Source organism: Phalangium opilio, unplaced genomic scaffold (genome assembly GCF_054372755.1).
Source record: "Phalangium opilio isolate 3A_F unplaced genomic scaffold, DU_Popi_V2 ptg000014l_1, whole genome shotgun sequence".
Classification (NCBI taxonomy): Eukaryota; Metazoa; Arthropoda; class Arachnida; order Opiliones; family Phalangiidae; genus Phalangium; species Phalangium opilio.
In genome coordinates, this window is record NW_028324149.1 from 307,074 (window position 1) to 326,524 (window position 19,451).

Genomic DNA, 19,451 nt, shown 5'->3' on the forward strand with positions numbered 1-19,451 from the left:
ATAATAGGGCTGAACATATGCTTTTCAAGAGAGCCGTGGTGCGGGTGTTAGTGAAGAATTTTCAAGGTTGTCTGGCTGTCTGCTTAAAGTTCTCGTGTAATCTAGTATCATTGGATTATTTTAATTTTTACCGAATTTTATTAATTATGAAGACGTAATAATCACAAAGTATGTTCATTTTCATTAAATTGAGTCTTTGTTTATGTCATTAATAAGAGCCAAGTTTAAAAATGAGCATTTTATTGAGAACTACTGTTTAAGGGAAAAATCTACTAAGCCTTTGCTAAAATTGGCGGGCATTTTGAATTGTATTAAACTAAAATTTTTCTTTTTGGTCAGTGGATAATTACGAAAAATGCAAATCAAAAGAGGCGGAAGAAGATACGGGTCCGTTACCCTTCAAAAATTTATCTGAAAACGTCATTAAAGTTCGTGTCAGACGCGGAAGTAAAATGAGAAACATTCTGGGTTTTGCATTAACTTCATTTAAGGTATGTTTCAGTTCCTAAAGTGCTAATTAAAAGACTTTACTAATATTATCAAGACATCACAAGGTTTTTCTTTAAATTATTTCAGTCAGATGATAAGAGACACTTAATATGTAGTGCTATTGGACCAGCTGTCTCAAAATGCATAAGTTGCGCTGAAATTTTAAAAAGAAAGTACAAAGTATGATTCATTTCTTTTACAAACAAGGTTTAGTGATTACTGGGAGCACAATGAATCAAATCCTAGAATTATTAAGCCTATAATAGGGGTACAAAGGCTTAAGTATTTTTATATTTTAGACATTACATCAGATAACCAAAATACGCTCAATCAAGTAAGAATGTTTTAGAATTAGTCCCCATAATCAAGTCTGTAAATATAAATTGACATTTAGATTTGATGAGGTGTGGGAACCAAAAAGCCAACCTGAATTGGATAAATTAAAAATTACGCGTGAAATTCCCAGTATTCATATTTTATTGAGTAAAGATCCACTTCACCCAGAAGAGCCTGGGTAATTATGCATTACATTTATAATTATTGAAAGTACTTAATTTCTTTCTTATTATATATGGCAGTTACCAACCCCCTGGTAAAAACTCTGCTCTTTGGCTAAATAATTTACCAGTAAAACAAGCAGAAAAGGCTAAAGCACCCCCTAAGAAAAACAAAGCTAAAAAAGTTAAGAAAGAACAACCTGTTACAAAAGAATCTAATAAAACTGAGACATAATTACAATTTTTATTTATTTTTATTGGTTGAGCTAGATTTTAGCCTTTTTTAATGAACCAATCAGATAGTAGCCTCGTTTTCAATCAACCAATCAGATATTAGCCTCGTTTTCAATCAACCAATCAGATAGTAGCCTCGTTTTCAGTCAACCAATCAGATATTAGCCTCGTTTTCAATCAACCAATCAGATTTACGCCTCGTTTTTAATGAACCAATCAGATATAAGCCTCGTTTTTAATGAACCAATCAGATTTACGCCTCGTTTTTAATGAACCAATCAGATTTACGCCTCGTTTTTAATCAACCAATCAGATTTACGCCTCGTTTTCAATCAACCAATCAGATATTAGCCTCGTTTTCAATCAACCAATCAGATTTACGCCTCGTTTTCAATCAACCAATCAGATTTACGCCTCGTTTTCAATCAACCAATCAGATATTAGCCTCATTTTCAATCAACCAATCAGATATTAGCCTCATTTTCAATCAACCAATCAGATATTAGCCTCATTTTCAATCAACCAATCAGATATTAGCCTCATTTTCAATCAACCAATCAGATATTAGCCTCATTTTCAATCAACCAATCAGATATTAGCCTCGTTTTCAATCAACCAATCAGATATTAGCCTCGTTTTCAATCAACCAATGAGATTTACGCCTCGTTTTTAATGAACCAATCAGATTTACGAATCGTTTTTAATGAACCAAACACAAGAAAGGAACAAAAAACGCCAATTTATCTTTATTATTAGTTAATAGTTTATTGAGTTAGAAATTAATAAAATTAATAAATTTAATGGTTTTAAAAAAACAAGTTAATTATAAATAAGCGTACAATTAACAGTTAAAGACTAACCTTAACTGACAAAAAAAAAAAAGAAATTCTAAGAATAAATGTTAAAAAAAATTCCTTTGTTGGTAATTTACGGGAACTTCCAGTTTCTAGGGTTTTTACAGTAAATAATTTTGTCCTTTTAAAACTCTTCATCAGAGAGGATATTAATTAATATTTACTGAAACACGTTGAGGGTTTTTGTTGAATTTTTTTTAAGCTTCACTCTCATTGGGGTTTGTTTCATCTTCTAAGATTGGAACAATTAAATTGTCTTTGGACATCAGGTTATATTTTGTCACAAAGACTGTGAAACGACGACACAAATGAGTGTCATGCTATAAGGGAAAAAAGGTTAAAACGTAATTTATATCACGTAACTTAAACAAAAGGGTTACTTCAAATTTATCAAATGTAGAACGATGATGAAAATACGCGTGAGAAAATATCCTGTAAACTCTTCTACACACTGAACCCAATTTAGCCACTGAAGATTCTTTAATGCTGACCCTAAATGGCTTGTTGTTAGTTTTTCTTATAGAAAACAAGCCCTTGTAATTAATTCACCTGCTGGGGAAATATTTATTACTATTGAGGAGACAAGCGGCTCCATCAAGGGTATGTCTTGTATAATCAATAGCCGGACATTCTTTGGGTGTTTTGTGAGCGGCGCATAAGAATATCCATTGTTCCGTGGCTGTCATTTGAGTGCAAGTCTCGGGGTTACATTCATTTTGAAGGTTTACCGCCAATCCATTTAATTCCATACAAAATTGTCTGTGAAAACCATTCTGGCATTGTTTAAAAGGAGCCGCTAATCAATAGGAAATAGTACCTTAAATGTTCATATTTCCAAACTCCTTCATCTTGGCCTTCAGGAGGGGTTAAAATTTCGTCTACATTCATGCAACCTTTACGAATAGTTTGTTGAATGAACTATAATTAAGTGCGTTATGTTTTAATTGCAGTGGCAAACTGTCAAATGCATGCATTGGAAGGAAAATCAAGGTAAATTATACATTTTAAATAATTTTACCTGGTGTACAGCTAGAGTACTATCCATTTCTTCAAATGGTTCTTCGGGCCAGTTGCTGAAATCCTGTTTAATTGGTTTTTTAATTAACATTGGAAAAGTGTTTGTTACTATATTCATTATTCAAATTAGGCCGATGGCCAAGGCTTAGGTATATAAACGTTTATTATTATTTATATTTACCGCGGAACAGGTGCCAGGGCGATTTCGCCTTAAAATACACGAGCTTTCCGCCATCTTCATGATTAACTTTATAATTAATTTTAGTTAAAACTCCCTAATTGTTTGGCCAATTTTCGATACCAAACTCAATCTAGGCCACAGCGGCACAGCCTAGTCACCATCAACAATGGTGTCTCTGGAGCCTGGAGGTGAAGTCTCAATTTTCAGTTGACTTCCTGCAACAACCGGGCTAAGGCACCATAATATGCCCTTGATGGTGCCTTGCAAGCTGGGAAATAGAACACTTCCTCTGGTCCAAAACCAGTTTATTAATTGCTTGGACTAGTTTTTTAATTCAAAAAGTGGGGGTTACTGGTCCTCGGGACCAGTTTATTAATTGCAAATCTATTGGAGAACAAAGGCTGGGACCAGTCCGGAGACCAGTTAATTATTTCGGGGACTAGAAGGGTCACTGGTCCCAAGGACTAGTTTAAAAAATATCCTTATTTCCCAGCCTGGTGCCTTGGCCTTGCATTGTCTGACTGTCTGTCGAGTTGTCTGCTTGTTAAGCACGATGGCGGATGGCTTTAACTACAGTCAAAATCATTTAAATTAATTATTGGTAATAAGAAATGTCCAAACGAAAGATTAACATTAAATTACGATTTATCTTTGTTATTTTCGAAACTGTACCAATTAAATAGCCCAATATAAATATAATTAGCATCCATATTATTGAAAATGCGTGTATGTATTAGGCTCAATTTGAATTTTGAAAATACATGATTTTCAAATAATTAATAATCTAATGAGATTTTTCAGGTAAACTACTTGATGAAATACGTTTCCTTGGGCACGTTGGTGGTGCAAACTACGACGTTAGTGCTAGTTCTGCGTTATTCGCGAACTATTCCTACAACAGGTCCTAGGTATCTCAGTTCAGTTGCTATAGTTGTTTCTGAAGTTTTAAAGATTCTAGCGGCTGTGTTCTTTCTCTTTAAACAAACAAGTATGTAAAATGACTTTTAAGTTCAGAAGTCACACACCGCTGATCAAAAGTTGAGAAGCCAAGTGTTTTTTGAAGATTATTCGCCTCGTGGTTTATGGAGGAACTTGTACACTGAAATTTTTCAAAAAGGAACAGAAACCTTGAGATTGATAATTCCAGCAGGACTTTACACTGTTCAAAATAATTTGTTATTTCTCGCTCTGTCAAATCTCGATGCAGCTACTTATCAAGTAAGATTTAAATCCATCTCTTTAGAAATAGGGCTAAATAAGAATTAGAGTTCATTTCTTAAGCCTTGGCTCAAAATTCCTACAGTCATGCATTCCTTTGTTAGGCTTAACAGGTCGTTCGCCATTCCTTTGTTAGGCTTAACAGGTCGTTCGCCATTCCTTTGTTAGGCTTAACAGGTCGTTCGCCATTCCTTTGTTAGGCTTAACAGGTCGTTCGCCATTCCTTTGTTAGGCTTAACAGGTCGTTCGCCATTCCTTTGTTAGGCTTAACAGGTCGTTCGCCATTCCTTTGTTAGGCTTAACAGGTCGTTCGCCATTCCTTTGTTAGGCTTAACAGGTCGTTCGCCGTTCCTTTGTTAGGCTTAACAGGTCGTTCGCCATTCCTTTGTTAGGCTTAACGGACTCGGTCGCCATTCCTTTGTTAGGCTTAACGGACTCGGTCGCCATTCCTTTGTTAGGCTTAACGGACTCGTTCGCCATTCCTTTGTTAGGCTTAACAGGTCGTTCGCCATTCCTTTGTTAAGGTTAGTCCACACTATAGCTTTTTTTCGCGTCGCAAGCTACGTAACGCTCGCGCGCGCGGTACGTCGCTTCGCTCGGATCGTTTACACTATAGAAATTCGCTAAGGTATACGCCCTCGTTTTGACAAACTTCGCAGCATATCCGAGAGCTTCAATGGCTGAATATTATATCCGGGTTAACTTTAGACCTTAATAAATAATCAAACTGAGAAGGGGGTTAGTCAACAATATTGAATATATAGGGAATCATCATAAAGCTCTTTATATAACTGAAGTTTTGGAATTAAATGATGGTAATTACCAACTCTTTCTCTCTGCAAAAACTTCGCGAACCCATATCCTTCTTCTCGTGCATTTTCTATTAAGGTGATTTATTAATAAAAACGAAAATAATGGTTGATTTCCACTCGTTTACGAGAAACACTAGGCATATTAACCGGAGACATATTTGTTTTCGTGAAAATATCTCGAATACACGGCGTCTGCGCCAACCAGGATACCTCTGATTGGCTGCGAGGCTGCAATCCTTGCGAGCATGGCTTTGGTGCGAATTTCAGTAGTGTAAACGATCCGAGCGAAGCGACGTACCGCGCGCGCGAGCGTTACGTAGCTTGCGACGCGAAAAAAAGCCATAGTGTGGACGGACCTTTAGGCTTAACGGACTCGTTCGCCATTTCTTTGTTAGGCTTAACGGACTCGTTCGCCATTTCTTTGTTAGGCTTAACGGACTCGTTCGCCATTTCTTTGTTAGGCTTAACAGGTCGTTCGCCATTCCTTTGTTAGGCTTAACAGGTCGTTCGCCATTCCTTTGTTAGGCTTAACAATAACGCTAAAATCTGAGTGAACAGTTTGTTAAACTTCTTTTATTATGAAAAATATATTTAGTACATAGTTAAAATAAGCTTAATTCCTTTAAAACATTTCGTTTTAATTGAATTAAGACTCATTTATGAGATGAATATATTTAATTATTATAGGTGACGTATCAACTCAAAATCTTAACAACCGCGTTTTTCTCAGTAACTATGCTTCATAAAAAGCTAGAAATGAACCAATGGCTTTCATTAGTTCTTCTGACTTGCGGGGTTGCCCTAGTGCAATGGCCAGAAGAATCAAGTTCATCATCTAACTCGCCTAAAAATGATTCTTCATACTTAGTGGGCCTTGTCTCGGTTTTAGCAGCTTGCTTGTCAAGTGGTTTCACCGGTGTTTATTTTCAAAAAATCTTACAAAGTTCCGGTCAATCGTTATGGATTAGAACCATACAGTTAGGCTTATTTAGTCTAGTCTTTTGTGGAACTGCAGTTGTGACTCAGGACTTGAAACCGGTGATGGAGAATGGATTATTTCAAGGTTTCAATCAGTTGACGTGGATTGTCATATTCTTACAAGTAAGTCTAATATAATTTTAATCCCATTCCCTACCCTACGCAAATAGCAAAGACCTAGAAATGTTTTCATATTCCTTACTAAGCCTTGGCGCTTAGTTAACCGATTTTTTTTTAATAATTTTTTGCTAGGCCTTTGGCGGAATATGCGTAGCCACTGTTATGAAATACGCTGATAATATCCTAAAAGGATTCGCCACATCAGTTTCCGTCGTTATTTCAACACTGATATCGTATTATTCATCAGACGTCGAATTAACGCGGTAAGACTCATTTTATTTTGTCATTTGACATTAGCTTAGGCGATAGGGAAGTTGAATAGGCCTTGGTTTACGACCAAGGCTTAGTAATATGCGTTTGCTTTATATTTTGGGGTTTTGTCTTAGTGTTTTTGAACTTATGGGGGCTGCTTTTTAGTATGCACCTGAATGCACGAACTACTTTTTTGATCATAGTAATTTAAATAATAGTATACCTACGCGTAGTTTTGGCCTTGGTGCATGCTTTGTATGAATGATATTGGTCGGGGGTCGGGGCTTATGTTACAAACAGGGTGGGAAATAAGGATTTTTTTTAAACTGGACATTAGGCCAGCGACCCCTCTGGCCTGGAATAAATAAACTGGTCCATGACCACTGACCAGGGCGCGTCGTCTGCTAAATTGAAGAAGTGGATAAATAAAATATATTAGCTAATGTCTGGACTCTGGAAACCCTTGAATTTTCTTAGTGGTCCTGTGGACCACTGACCCCCCTCCGATTTAATTTTTAAACTAGTCCAGGCAATTTTTAAACTGGTCATTTGCAATGTGCCACCGCCTTATTTCCCACGCTGGTTACAAACTAGTTTGCTAACAAGAGTAATTATGGCAGCGGTTCTATTCTATAAATCACCTTACGTCACTTGACGTAATTCCCGCTCTCCCGGTTTTTTTTTTTTAAAGGTTCTTTGTATCAGGATCGTTTATCGTGATAGTAGCCACAATTCTTTATGGTCTGAAAAGCAGTCCATCGGCTAAAGTTGACCAGACACAGGGTGATAAAGTCAAAACAAAACCCAATGCCAAATCGTAAAAGAAAAAAAAAAACATTTTACTATAAGAATCAAGAAATTAATATATCTAGTCCACAAACCAGGGAATCTAACCCTAATTAGAATTGTCCCATATAAAATTAAGTTACTAATAAAGATCGTTTTTAATTATTCTTGCAGTGTTGGGTAGGTATAGTTCCCGAGTATTTTTTTGCAGAGAACCTGAACATGGGTAAGCTAGCCTTTTTTTATATGGTGGTATAGTCCGCTACCACAAACTTTCTCGTGACGTCACACCCTCCTATGCCTATCTCTTACCTCGGTTTTGGCGACCATATTGGAAGTCGTCAGCTCAGGCCTTACAATTTAGACTACCAATATTGACGTCACGTCCCCGTAGCTCCTCCCCTCTCAGTACCACTCTTATTGTTAAGTTATGAAAGGGCCAAAGGAGTTTGGCGACTTAAGATTAGATGGCCCCTCCCTTTTCCGCCAAAATGGCGGCGGACTTCATAGAGTGATAACCTGATGTCTAAATGGGTGGCAGGGTGGGGGAGATTTTAACCCTATTTCCCACTCCCCATAAGATGAGGCTTAAGATGGCGCCGCCCCTTTCCGCCAAAATGGCGGCGATCTTTACAGAGTGGAAGGCTAGTGGGGCTCTACACCTACGGAGGTACGAAATGTGGGGGGTATACTACTGGTACCGCGCCTAATTGTCTATGCGGGGTCCAATACATAGTTTACAGGCGTGGAGGATTCATACCATTTGCACAAGGAGACCTGGCAACTTAGAGTGTAAAATAGCAGACGATTTTACACTCTAAGTCGCCTGATCTCCTGGTGTTAATGGTAGGAATCCTCTACGCCTGTTAACTATGTATTGTTGTGTGCAACAGATGTAACAAATGTCAGAGATTTACTAAGAAACGATTTTCTTGCTCTGAAATTTTATTAGAATACCGGTTTAAATGACCATAATACAATCATTCTGGTTCTCACATACTCATACAAAAAAAAAATCACACACGTGACGGTAACATATTTGCGATGAAAAAATGTGTTGTATATTCTATACTCTAGTTTATATAAGGTCCTTCCTTAGCAGTTTAAACGCGTCCAGTTAGACGTCCATTTCTAATGTTGACCAACATAAAACAAATGAAAACTACGTCCTCCTTCATTTTGGGGTCAGTTACTGCCGAATCTCCCAATATTTTAAACGATTTCTCTAAAGCTATTGCCTTTTCGCGTTGTTCAACCGCTTTTGGCGGTTTATAACGTTGTACCACCGTTTTATTCGCGGTTGGGATATTTTCCGAATTGTTGACGTGACAGTTATTATGAGAAACAACATTATTAGGACCTCCTCCTCCTCCTCCCGAACTTTCTGGTAAATTACCACCGGAAGTAAGGGAGGAATTAGGGTTATGAGATTGTTCAGCGCTCATTCCGTAAGCTTCGGAAATGAATGATAATAGGCAATCGGGGGTTAAAATTTTCACACCAGGGTGAATTTTCATTTTTTCGGCGTTTTTTATTTTTTTGGGTTTACTTCCCCCGCGTTGTCTTCCGCTCGTGAATGTTTCCTTAAAACCGGAAATACCGCGGAAGTAGTTCATCATTTCCTTACTGGGTTGCATTTTATAATCTTTCCATTTTTTGGCCATGTAATTTATCCATATTGTTATAACATCAGAAACGCAGTCTTCCGAGACTCCGAACATTCGACTTAGTTCAAATTTGTCCTTGTTTTGTTTGATTTTCATTAAGGTAAGGAAGAATTGGTTTTTAACGCTAATTTCGTCATCAGATCCCAATGTATTTAACTCATAAACTTCGGTACCTATTAGGGATTTATAAGTTGGGTGAAGTCAACATTTTGCTGTTTTTTTTTTCTTACCTAAGGTTTTAAGTGCGTAACAGAATCGTTTGTACGTGTCCAAACCAGTGTAATAGTTAATTCCTTCATTATCCATTGTGAATTTCTCTATTCCGAGATTCGGAAGTTTACTTTGGGGTTCGTTTTCGTAAGCGTTTTGTTGTTGGTCATTTGATTCCTCATCTTCTTCCCCACTTGATTGTTGTTCTTCATCATCCTCCATGTCTTGTTCTTGGTCATCGTTGTTATTGTTTTCTTGAACAATTTCAAATATTTCCGCGCTGTTTTCGTCCACCTCATTATGTAAATCGTGCATAATTTCCTCCTTAAAGAGACTATTATCGTTAGAAAGGACCATCACCTGGTCTTTGGGAATTAAGGAAACCAATGGGGTTGAAGTCTTAATTACATCATTATTCCTTTAAAATGTTTTGCCTAGTTTAATTGGAAAAGGAGGTTATAAATACCACTTTTCTTACATTGGCCATTGTAGGATCGTGGTTATTTAAAAAGGAAAAATCTTCATCCTGAGTTGTGTGAGGTACCAAGGTTTCATTTGGATAACGTTGAGAATTGAGGACATTGGCATTGTGATTTAGGGTGGCCATAGTGTAACTCCCTGGTCCCATTTCATTTGCCAGTTGTCTGTTTTCGGCTGACGTAACCGGTTGGTCTTTCCCAATCCCTAATTTGTCTCGTAATGAATCAAAACAGGGCAAAGGATTGCCTTCCGAGTCAAACCCTTTAACATGCATGTACTTCTCTTCTGAAGCTGTATAGGGATTGTTAAGAAAAAGAGAAAAATCCTTACTATAAACCCCACTAGGTGGCGTTTGGCATTTAACTTATAGGAATTGCAATTATTAACTTATGTTTGTGCTTTAAACACCACCAGGTGGTGTCAGGGGAGAGTAACACTTAGAGGGAAGTCATACTTATGTATCAAATTTTTTTTGACTTAATATGTTTAGTAAGCTGGACTTACGTGGTTTAGGCTTTTTGACTGGTTGACGTTTTTCGGGCATAACTACGAGATTAGAGGGCATAAAAAGTGAAGGTACCGTACCCTTTTTTAGGGTACCGTGGGTGGGAATTGTGCCTAAATCAAGAAAGTGTTATCGTTAATTGTGAACTTTGGGCTTAGTTTCAACCATTTATGTCTGTTAAATCAGGTACACACCATGATAAAATGATTCTGTTATATAGTCAGTGGGTTCAAAATGTTTTCTACAAATCAGGGAACCCGAAGTCGGGCTCCAATTCGCTCTTTTAACGGCTTTAATCCATAATTGCCTGATTTCGGGATTTTTGGGAAAACGGTGACCACCGCGCCCGTTGCAATAAGGAATCGAGCATCTAGTACCCGCCGACATGTTTAATTATTGAAATTAATCGAAAACATATTATTTAATAGCAATAACATCATAAATAGGCCCGGAAATGTCAAAAAGTGACTCTTCAATCATTAGGTAAACATTGATTTGATAAAGCAGACGACGCCTTTTAGGAAGCCTAGGCCTCCAAGAATTTATATAAATTCCAGTACCTAGAATGACATACTTTCTTTAAAAAAAGGGCAGTAAATAAGTAAGCTTTCAGAAATGGCGCGAAATACAAATTACTAAACAAGCAAATTCAACTTCAATTAAGTCAAAATTAGTTTAAACTCCCCGTTTTAAGGTTCATTTACGTTGTAAAATTCTGTTGGAAAAATTACTGATTGTTCACAACACTTTTAACATGAAAAACACATTCTAGGAAGCATTTTAATCTATGTACGTGTGAGAACACCTGTCGGGTTTTCCGGAAATGAAATACAGTTTATAAAATCATATTTCTTTGAAACAGTGTCAGGCGAAAGCCGTGAAATTAAACTCTCAAATGAAGTTAATTTTAGCGTTAGTTACAGTTTTAATGCTTCTGACCCCATTACCCAGCGATAATCTTCGTGATCTCTCGCATATTTATAGCGATATTGTTTTTGAAAAACTATTACCACCATTTTTACATAAAATTAACGTATTGCCCTTTTCCGACGCGGTTAGTAAACCCGTAGACGATAAATGTGTTGACATAATACGTGACACTTTGAAGTCTTTGAAATCGGGGCTCTTAGAAACGAGTAATTACTGTTTATTTCCGTTTTTCTGAAAGTATGCCTTCTATTTATGTTAATGTTAACATTCCCTAGCGTTTGATTCGTTTGGAAAAATTCCAAATTCAATTTTAAAAGGGTCGATACAGTGGCTTGGGGATTACGACTCGTGTTTGAATTCAAATTACTTTTCAGGCGTTCCTAATAACTATTGTATGTTAAATGTAACCTTTAAGAATGTACGTATTTATTATGTCTATGGTTTCAACCACACGGAGTTCCTTTTGTAATTGAAATTGACGTTATTAGCGTTCCAAAATTGAACATCTTGGTTTGTCATTGACATCTGGCATCTGTTTGCCTTCAAACTGTTCACCTTCACCGTTTAACGACATTGCAAATAGTTTTTTAAGTAAGAATTGGTCAACTCTGAAATATGTACCAACTTCGAAACGTCGCGACTCAAGTTCATTAACTAACGATACTAAATAATTGGGCTTTAATCAACTAAAGCTTTTGTAAGGTCAAATGTTCAATTTGACGGTCACGTGGGTTGACGTAAATGAGGATCTGTATTTAATTTTCTGGTATATCAAGGACACTTTAAATTTCGTAATTTTATCCCCCTACTCCAGAGTTGTTTAATAGAAATATAAATGCTAATTTTCAACAAATTTAATGTTAATTAACGTTTATAAATATATATAGATACGTCTTTATTTCAACTTATATTTCCATTGGATGCGCAGTTGGAATTAAAATGTTTGCAAAATACCGAATTAGATTCCGTTTCCATAGCTTGCTTGTAAATATACACTAGCGTAAGTTAATTTTGATAAGTCTTACCTAAGGCATTTGCTTATGACCTATAGATGTGTCATTGCCATATTATTTCTGCTATGTACGTTCGGGACGATATTAGACATACGCAAAGTTTCTAAGAAATCAGACTTCGAAACGAAAGTTGGAGATGTCGAGTCCAAAAATGAGCCTGAAAAAACTTTTAAAACAGTTGTATATGGTATTTATGGTAATTTTTTCTTAATCGAGGGACTAGCTACTAAATCGGGGAGATGTAAGATATTTGCCATTATGTTTAATTACCACAATTTGGAAACTAGCCCGCAAATGAAATATTATAGACGAAGAACCCATTTATGAGTTGAGAACGTATGAATCTTTCATTTTTCTAATCTCTGAACGTTCTTAGCTCTTGTATGGGTTCTGATTAGAACCACGGTAAGATTTGACTGTTATAGGATTCGTCACTAGCTTTTCAATTATGAAAAGTTTGTCGAGTTTGTCTCAAGTTTCGACCAATCAGAATCGGCAACGTGTCAGTTGCTTAGATGGAATCCGGGTTTTGAGTTTTGGTTGGATTGCTTTGGGTCATATCGTCAGCAGAACAATGAGGGTCACCGGTATGATTGTAAAATCGACTTAACATATATTGAATAATTTGGAAGGGTATTGTTATAGGCAATTTATCCGACATTATCGGCAAAAATGATTTATGGCACTTTAAAGCTGTAACCGGCGGCAATTTTGGTGTAGATACTTTTTTCTTGTTGAGGTAAGAGTCGAACTCATTAAGGGTTGAAACTAGTTGATTTAGATTTTAAGTTAGAAAGTTTTTTAAATTGCAATTTATTTTTCGTTTGTTTGTTTCCTTAGTGGTTTTCTTTTGGCGTACTCATTTCTTAAAAATCAAACTTCGGTATCGTGTTTATCAATTTTATTGATGTATTTGTATCGATTCCTAAGGTTAGTTCTTACCGGTATTCATTGGTAAGCTGATATCGATACTGTATAAAAAGGGCTAGGCAACCCTCAGTATCGGGACATAGAAGGGGGTTGATACATTGCCATCCATCTCTGCGCATGCGCGCTCATGATACAAAAAGACTACAGCGCAGGCCCCAAAAAGCCAGATGGAAGGCAAAGTTTTACCCCCTTGTCTTTCCCTTTTAGTTGTATCGAAATGGTCTATTTGATTGCAGTCAGTATATACTATTATCTTTGAAACGGAAATATCTGAAAAAAAAAATACCAAATTGTATAAAATAATATGGCATTTAATTAAGGTTAACCCCGACGTATGGATTTGTATTATTCTTTTACGCTTCAATTTGGAAACATTTTGGCGAAGGTCCATTTTGGAATTTCTCAGTTGACCAAAAAACCGAAATATGTAGAACTACTTGGTGGTATAATTTACTATACGTAACCAATATCTCAAAATTACAAGGCTTTGGGCTGGTAATTACTTTAATTACTAGCGCGTAATAACCTTTTTTAAATCGATGTTTTACGTAACCTAGTGTATGAACTGGTCTTGGTATCTGACAGTCGACACTCAGTTATTTGTGATAAGTCCTGTTTTTTTAGTATTTCTAAAACGGTGCGTTGTTTTTCTGTTTTTTTTTTAAATTATTATTATTCATAAGTCTATTGTGTAAGGTTCCTTATAAGTTTGCGTTGTTTACTGTAGAAAGAATCCACCTCTGGGTTTCGTTATTTTGGGAGTCTTGTGGCTCGTATCGACCACAGCTTCGTTTTGTATTTTTTACAGGGATAATATAAGTATCGTTTATTACAATATTCATTTACATACGGCAATTGACACGCTTGAATTGTAATTTTGCATTTTCTATTTTATAGGTTAATTGTTGTAGTGTGGTTTTATTTACTTATTGTTTTATATAGAGATACGCAAAGGGTTGCTAATATGTACACTATGCCTCACGTTCGATGCGGGCCCTTTCTAGTTGGTTGTCTATTGGCTTTCATTCTACGACGTATAGGAAATAATCCAATCAAAATTAAGAAAGTAAGAAGTTTGGAAAATTGACGTTTTTAAGGTGAAACTGTAGAATATTGAGTTTTTCAAGGAAAAACTATAGAAAATTGAATTTTTATTGAAGAACTATGGAAAATTGAGTGTTTTTAAGGAAAAACTATAGAAAATTGAATTGTTTAAGGAAAAACTATAGAAAATTGAATTGTTTAAGGAAAAACTATAGAAAATTGAATTGTTTAAGGAAAAACTATAGAAAATTGAATTGTTTAAGGAAAAACTATAGAAAATTGAATTGTTTAAGGAAAAACTATAGAAAATTGAATTGTTTAAGGAAAAACTATAGAAAATTAAGTTTTTCAAGGAAAAACTATAGAAAATTGAGTTTTTTTAAGGAAAAATTATAGAAAATTGAGTTTTTTTAAGGAAAAATTATAGAAAATTGAGTTTTTTAAGGAAAAACTATAGAAAATTGAGTTTTTTAAGGAAAAACTATAGAAAATTGAGTTTTTTTAAGGAAAAACTATAGAAAATTGAGTTGTTAAAGGAAAAACGTTTTAATATGTTTATTTCCGCCAAACAATTATACACTTACATCTAAGTATTACAATACATATTTTTTTTTCACAGATATATTTAATTGTGGGTTGGATTATAAGCGCGTTTTTGAGTTTGTCGCTCATCTACGGTATAAACAACAGACACATTGGCCGAACTGGTCAAGCATTGTACAATGCATTGGGACGAACCGCTTGGGGACTGTCCGTGGCTTGGATAATATTTCTATGCTCTTTAGGCTTAGGGGGTAAGCCCTGTTTACACTATTAAGTGATTTAAAATTGAATTATTATATACATTTAGGCAAAATTAACTCGTTCTTATCGTGGAGTTTATGGACTCCTTTAAGTCGTCTGTCGTTTTGCGCGTATTTGTGCCACGTTTTGTTACTAAGTTTTTATTTCCAAAACTTGAGGAACAGCTTTAACTTTACTTTGTTGAGCATTGTGAGTTTGAATCTATTTTTTTTTTATTAGCTAGAGCCATAAATACATTACTAACTACTCAAAAGTTTGCAATGCATAGAACACAAGCGAAACTTTATATATATATACATAATTGTGTTAGAATCTAGTATATTTTATCATTTCAGATTCCATTGTACTGTGGGGTATTGATACTGAGTTTTATGACGTCCCTCGTGCTATTTATACTTGTTGAGTCTCCATTCTCTAGATTACAAGCACGTTTGCGGTAATTAATAATCATGAAATTATAGTTCTAGCGACTTGGACTCGACTCAAACAAAAAATAGAACTGGTAATATAGTATAGTACCCTTTTTTTAATCTACGCTGCTAAAACACTAGAGAATAGAAGTTTTGTGATAATTTTTGAGACTTTACCCGTGACTCAAAGGACAAGTTAATTTTCAACCTATCTTTGTAATTTTATAGATAAATTCCCCTCGATTGTGTTTCTAATTTCATTGCACTATTCTTTCTGTCTTATTAACGCATTATTTCTACTCCTTACCTAATCCTCCTCGATGTTTATCTTTATATTAGACCATTGCTATGAAACCTCGCATTGCGTCATATTACCGTAAATAACAGACGAAACGTTACTAAAAGACAGACAAAAGTCTGTTATATAAACCGTAAAGAAATGGTGTTTAAGTTATAAAAATTAAACTAGTATCGCTTCGTCAGTGAGGACATGGTTTTAACCTTGAAAGTACTTGCGCAAAAAGTATATCTGAACCAAAATCGAGGTGGTAAAGCCTACGGCTAAGATGTAGAAGCCAACGTGAAAGTTCTCGGTTTTCAATTTGACGACGGGTTCTGGAATTTCTGCCATAGATCCGATGCAATGCGCGTATCGAAATTGTTCCACGTCAACGGAGTGAAATGCCAAACCACTTTCAAAGGCGTAATTGCCGCTGTAACGAGTTAAAATTATAGAGTCGTAACGCGAAGAATATATTCTCTCTTACATTTGTCGGATTCGTCTCTTTTCATTGTCGGTTAAGTTCTTGCGTATGGGCAGAGCGGTGTTGAAAACTATTTCTACTGTTGACAAGTGAAATTTGAATCTTGGATCGACGCAAGCCCCAATAACGGGCAGAGTGTCAAAGCAAAAGGGCTCGGGTAGGAAAGCGAGTTGTTCTCCCTCGGCGAATCCGTCTAAACTTCCCCAAAAATCAAGGTCGTCAAAGTCGAAAAATCCTTTGGTCCTTACTATTTGTTCCTTCAGTTTAACAATGTCCGGATCTTGCGAAGTCTGATGAGAGAAAATCAAGAAAAAAAATTGTATTTCGATGAGTTTTTATTATTTGGAAGCCAAACAGTAGCGACACGGGAATTAGATTTCTTTCCTTCTCCTGTGAGTAAATACGGTACTTGGAGAAGAGGACAATAGAGAGATATGAGACAGGCTAAATTTAATCCCTCCACCATAAAGATTCCTCGCGTCGCTTCTATGTTTTCAAACTATTATAATTCTATAATATAATAGCGGTTTCAGTCGAACTGGACATGTGCGAAAAATCCTAAGGGCCAGAGCCAAGGTAGGCTGTTGACGGACGATTCGATAAATATTGGTATGTTTTGGTTTATAAATTTCGCGTCATCGTAATTCAGGTGGATATGGGAAACCACTGAGTGATAGTAAAATTATTCTGTATCTCAAACGTAGATTCGTGTACATTTAAGACGTCTGCGAGAGAGGAGTGTTTGGGCACCAATACTATGGCATTGGGAAAGTAGGTGTTGATGTCCTTAATGTAATCGATTTTGATCTTCTCGGGTGGTACGGTTAGTTGGGAGAGTAAAAGTCCATTGAAACAGGCGCACATCAGAAGACAATAGAAGAACCAACAGCCCTCGATGATTCTGATGGCCCGTGTTGGAGACTTGTAGGCCATATCTTCGAGGAAAATATATTAGCGTTAGATTAATGTAAGTTAAGCTACAATTTTGTCTAGAAATGACTCGCCTTTGACCAGAAAAAGCTGATTGTAATCGAAAATCCGTTCCGAGACGGTTAACGGACGTTTTCTGGCGTTGTTTACTCTTCTATCCAAAAAGTGAACCACCAAAGGAATTATTATCGCGAAACATAGGCAAGTGATCCAGAGCTTTGGAACGAAACGTCGTAGTTAGTACAGATTTGTTTCATCTCCTTGGAATTTATCAGGCACTTTTACTTACTTCTGGGGTGAAAGATCGAAAGATGGCGAAGGTATTGGAGTTCAAATTCTGGTGATGTCCCGTGCTAATAATGACCCAGCGGTCAGCGAAAATTGTATTTGTGTAGTCAATGTACTGGAACGCTGAATAGCTTGGCGCGAATAAACTTAAAACTACATCTCCTTCCTACAAAAACGTTTCTGATCAATTAGATTTCTCTATAGGATAACTCACTGGCATTCTTCCTAACCCCCGTTAACAATTTGCCTAGCATTCCCGTTCCATTGTTAGGCCCGTAAACACTTCCAAGGTTTATGAAACCGTCCACCATAGTGACATTGAACCTAACAGGAGCGGATTATACAATAAGAACTTTGATTGTGCCGCTATTCCTATAACATTTATTATTTGTTTTCAAAAGTAAACATACGGCACTTTCAATCCCTGAACGAGGGCGTTTGCCATGAACTTCAAGTGACCAGATATTTCAAAATCCTTAGCTTCTACATCAATCATAGACCAGTATGGAAACTTTAACGGGAAAATGCAGAAATGATCTTAGTATTTGTCCTCGTTGTGTGTAATACTTATCGCCCTCGGGGCCTGGTTTACCTGGGTAGTAACGATCCTAAACACGTCCATGTCGTCCTGATAGGCAACAGCAACCAAGTACCGACACGAAATGGAGGAAGAGCCCCAATCTAAACCAAGTTTTGTTATGAACTAATGAACACTGGATGTTCATTTAAAATGCGGTGTTTTGTTGAAAACAAATTCGTAAATATCTCCGTTTGTATCTCAAATTACCCGAAACCTCTTAGCTACGTGTGAAAGCCCAGGTGTAAATGATGTCAAACTCATTTTGTTGAGTGCTTTCGGTAATTTTTATGTTAATATTTTGAAGATGATAGTGTTCAAAGTTGGTTTTCAGTGGTTATTGCTTTGAAGACTTTAGTTCCGTATTCATTTTGAATGTTTTTTTCTGAAATTAGCCGAAACATTTTAGCTACTCCATAACGCCCAGGTGCAAAGAACTATTGTTGAGTACTTTTGGCTATTTGTATGGTAATCGTTCAAAACAAAGTGCTTTGAAAACTTTCATTTGGTGTTCATTTTGAGTGGTTAACGCTGCCTTGTCCATTATACACTTGTTTTGAAAGTTACAGAAAGGCTAGTGAAATATAGTTGGTTACCTTATTTTAAGTTTATCTTTATTATTACTGCCAGCAAATGGAATGCTAATTTTTCCAATGAAAGACATGTAAAACATGGAAATTATATGTAGTATTGAACGTTATGCTAAGTTGACTTTCAGCGAGATGTTTATTATACTACATTGATATTACAAGCTACGGAAATCGACCGAGAAGCGTTTATGTTTTTTGTAGGGCCCTTAACAGTTTGACCATTTAGCCTAATTTGCGTATGAAAAGTTAAGTACGAGAGAAACAGGCTCTTGCTTTATTTTTTACATCTTAACGTACAGGCTTAGTAATTAGGATATTTTATTGGGAGTTAAACTTTCAAGGATTAAATGGCGTCTTTTAAGGGTTGATTGGTCGTTGCAATTAAAACTAGGAAATACAGGAACGTTTTTTAAATGCTTTTTATTAATTTCTATTTAATTCCAACAAACAATTTTATATGAACATCAAGTTTTCTCAATTCGCACTTTTTGTTCACAGATATATATTTTTTGTGAGTACACCATATGGTCAAAGCTTTAAGCAACAAATACATTGATAGAACTAGTGAAACGTACAATACACTTTTTGTTTATTAAGTATTGTGATTTTTCAGCTGTTTTATGTTAACTATAACTATAAATACACGATGAAACTGGCCAACATACAGAACAAACATTCTAGTTACAATGTTATTTCCTTTGAAACCTAATTTTTTTTACTATCGTATTGATTAGTATTTAACTTAAAACATTCTCGTACAAACTGTATGTCTGAGCCAAAATCGATAGGGTAAAGCCAACAGCTAAAATGTAGAACCCAACATGAAAGTTGTTGGTTGTTAATTTGTTAACGTCATCTGAGAGATCGTCAG

At 36.0% G+C, this 19,451-nt stretch overlaps 5 protein-coding genes across 5 annotated transcripts; 3 read left to right on the forward strand and 2 right to left on the reverse strand.

The window, feature by feature from the left end:
• Positions 1-20: 20 nt before the first annotated feature.
• On the forward strand, positions 21-1,227 carry Rpp25 (ribonuclease P protein subunit Rpp25). Its single transcript, XM_089865084.1, has 6 exons — positions 21-168; positions 340-491; positions 577-669; positions 789-823; positions 884-1,003; positions 1,068-1,227. Coding segments are annotated over exons 1-6 (555 nt in total). The 5' UTR covers positions 21-167; the 3' UTR covers positions 1,222-1,227.
• A 732-nt stretch (positions 1,228-1,959) lies between these two features.
• Mob4 (MOB kinase activator 4) lies at positions 1,960-3,431 on the reverse strand. Its single transcript, XM_089865082.1, has 6 exons — positions 3,273-3,431; positions 3,093-3,155; positions 2,892-2,992; positions 2,624-2,833; positions 2,455-2,566; positions 1,960-2,394 (listed from the first exon to the last, which is right to left on the reverse strand). The coding sequence occupies exons 1-6, from the start codon at positions 3,330-3,332 to the stop codon at positions 2,272-2,274; spliced, it is 669 nt and encodes a 222-aa protein (XP_089721208.1). The 5' UTR covers positions 3,333-3,431; the 3' UTR covers positions 1,960-2,271.
• Positions 3,432-3,794: 363 nt separating this feature from the next.
• Positions 3,795-7,603, forward strand: LOC149704947 (UDP-N-acetylglucosamine transporter-like). The gene is made up of 6 exons (XM_089865081.1): positions 3,795-3,998; positions 4,074-4,260; positions 4,336-4,490; positions 5,990-6,403; positions 6,533-6,663; positions 7,344-7,603. Exons 1-6 carry the CDS (start codon positions 3,993-3,995, stop codon positions 7,471-7,473), a joined length of 1,023 nt encoding a protein of 340 aa, XP_089721207.1. The 5' UTR covers positions 3,795-3,992; the 3' UTR covers positions 7,474-7,603.
• A 762-nt stretch (positions 7,604-8,365) lies between these two features.
• On the reverse strand, positions 8,366-10,812 carry LOC149704948 (uncharacterized). Its single transcript, XM_089865080.1, has 5 exons — positions 10,495-10,812; positions 10,300-10,413; positions 9,794-10,086; positions 9,336-9,639; positions 8,366-9,278 (listed from the first exon to the last, which is right to left on the reverse strand). The coding sequence occupies exons 1-5, from the start codon at positions 10,685-10,687 to the stop codon at positions 8,542-8,544; spliced, it is 1,641 nt and encodes a 546-aa protein (XP_089721206.1). The 5' UTR covers positions 10,688-10,812; the 3' UTR covers positions 8,366-8,541.
• A 9-nt stretch (positions 10,813-10,821) lies between these two features.
• LOC149704949 (nose resistant to fluoxetine protein 6-like) lies at positions 10,822-18,176 on the forward strand. Its single transcript, XM_089865079.1, has 15 exons — positions 10,822-11,436; positions 11,506-11,648; positions 11,719-11,821; positions 12,118-12,214; positions 12,282-12,430; positions 12,669-12,830; positions 12,889-12,982; positions 13,084-13,173; positions 13,494-13,668; positions 13,731-13,810; positions 13,901-14,044; positions 14,116-14,239; positions 14,837-15,011; positions 15,068-15,210; positions 15,357-18,176. The coding sequence occupies exons 1-15, from the start codon at positions 11,196-11,198 to the stop codon at positions 15,459-15,461; spliced, it is 2,025 nt and encodes a 674-aa protein (XP_089721205.1). The 5' UTR covers positions 10,822-11,195; the 3' UTR covers positions 15,462-18,176.
• The last annotated feature ends 1,275 nt before the right edge of the window (positions 18,177-19,451 follow it).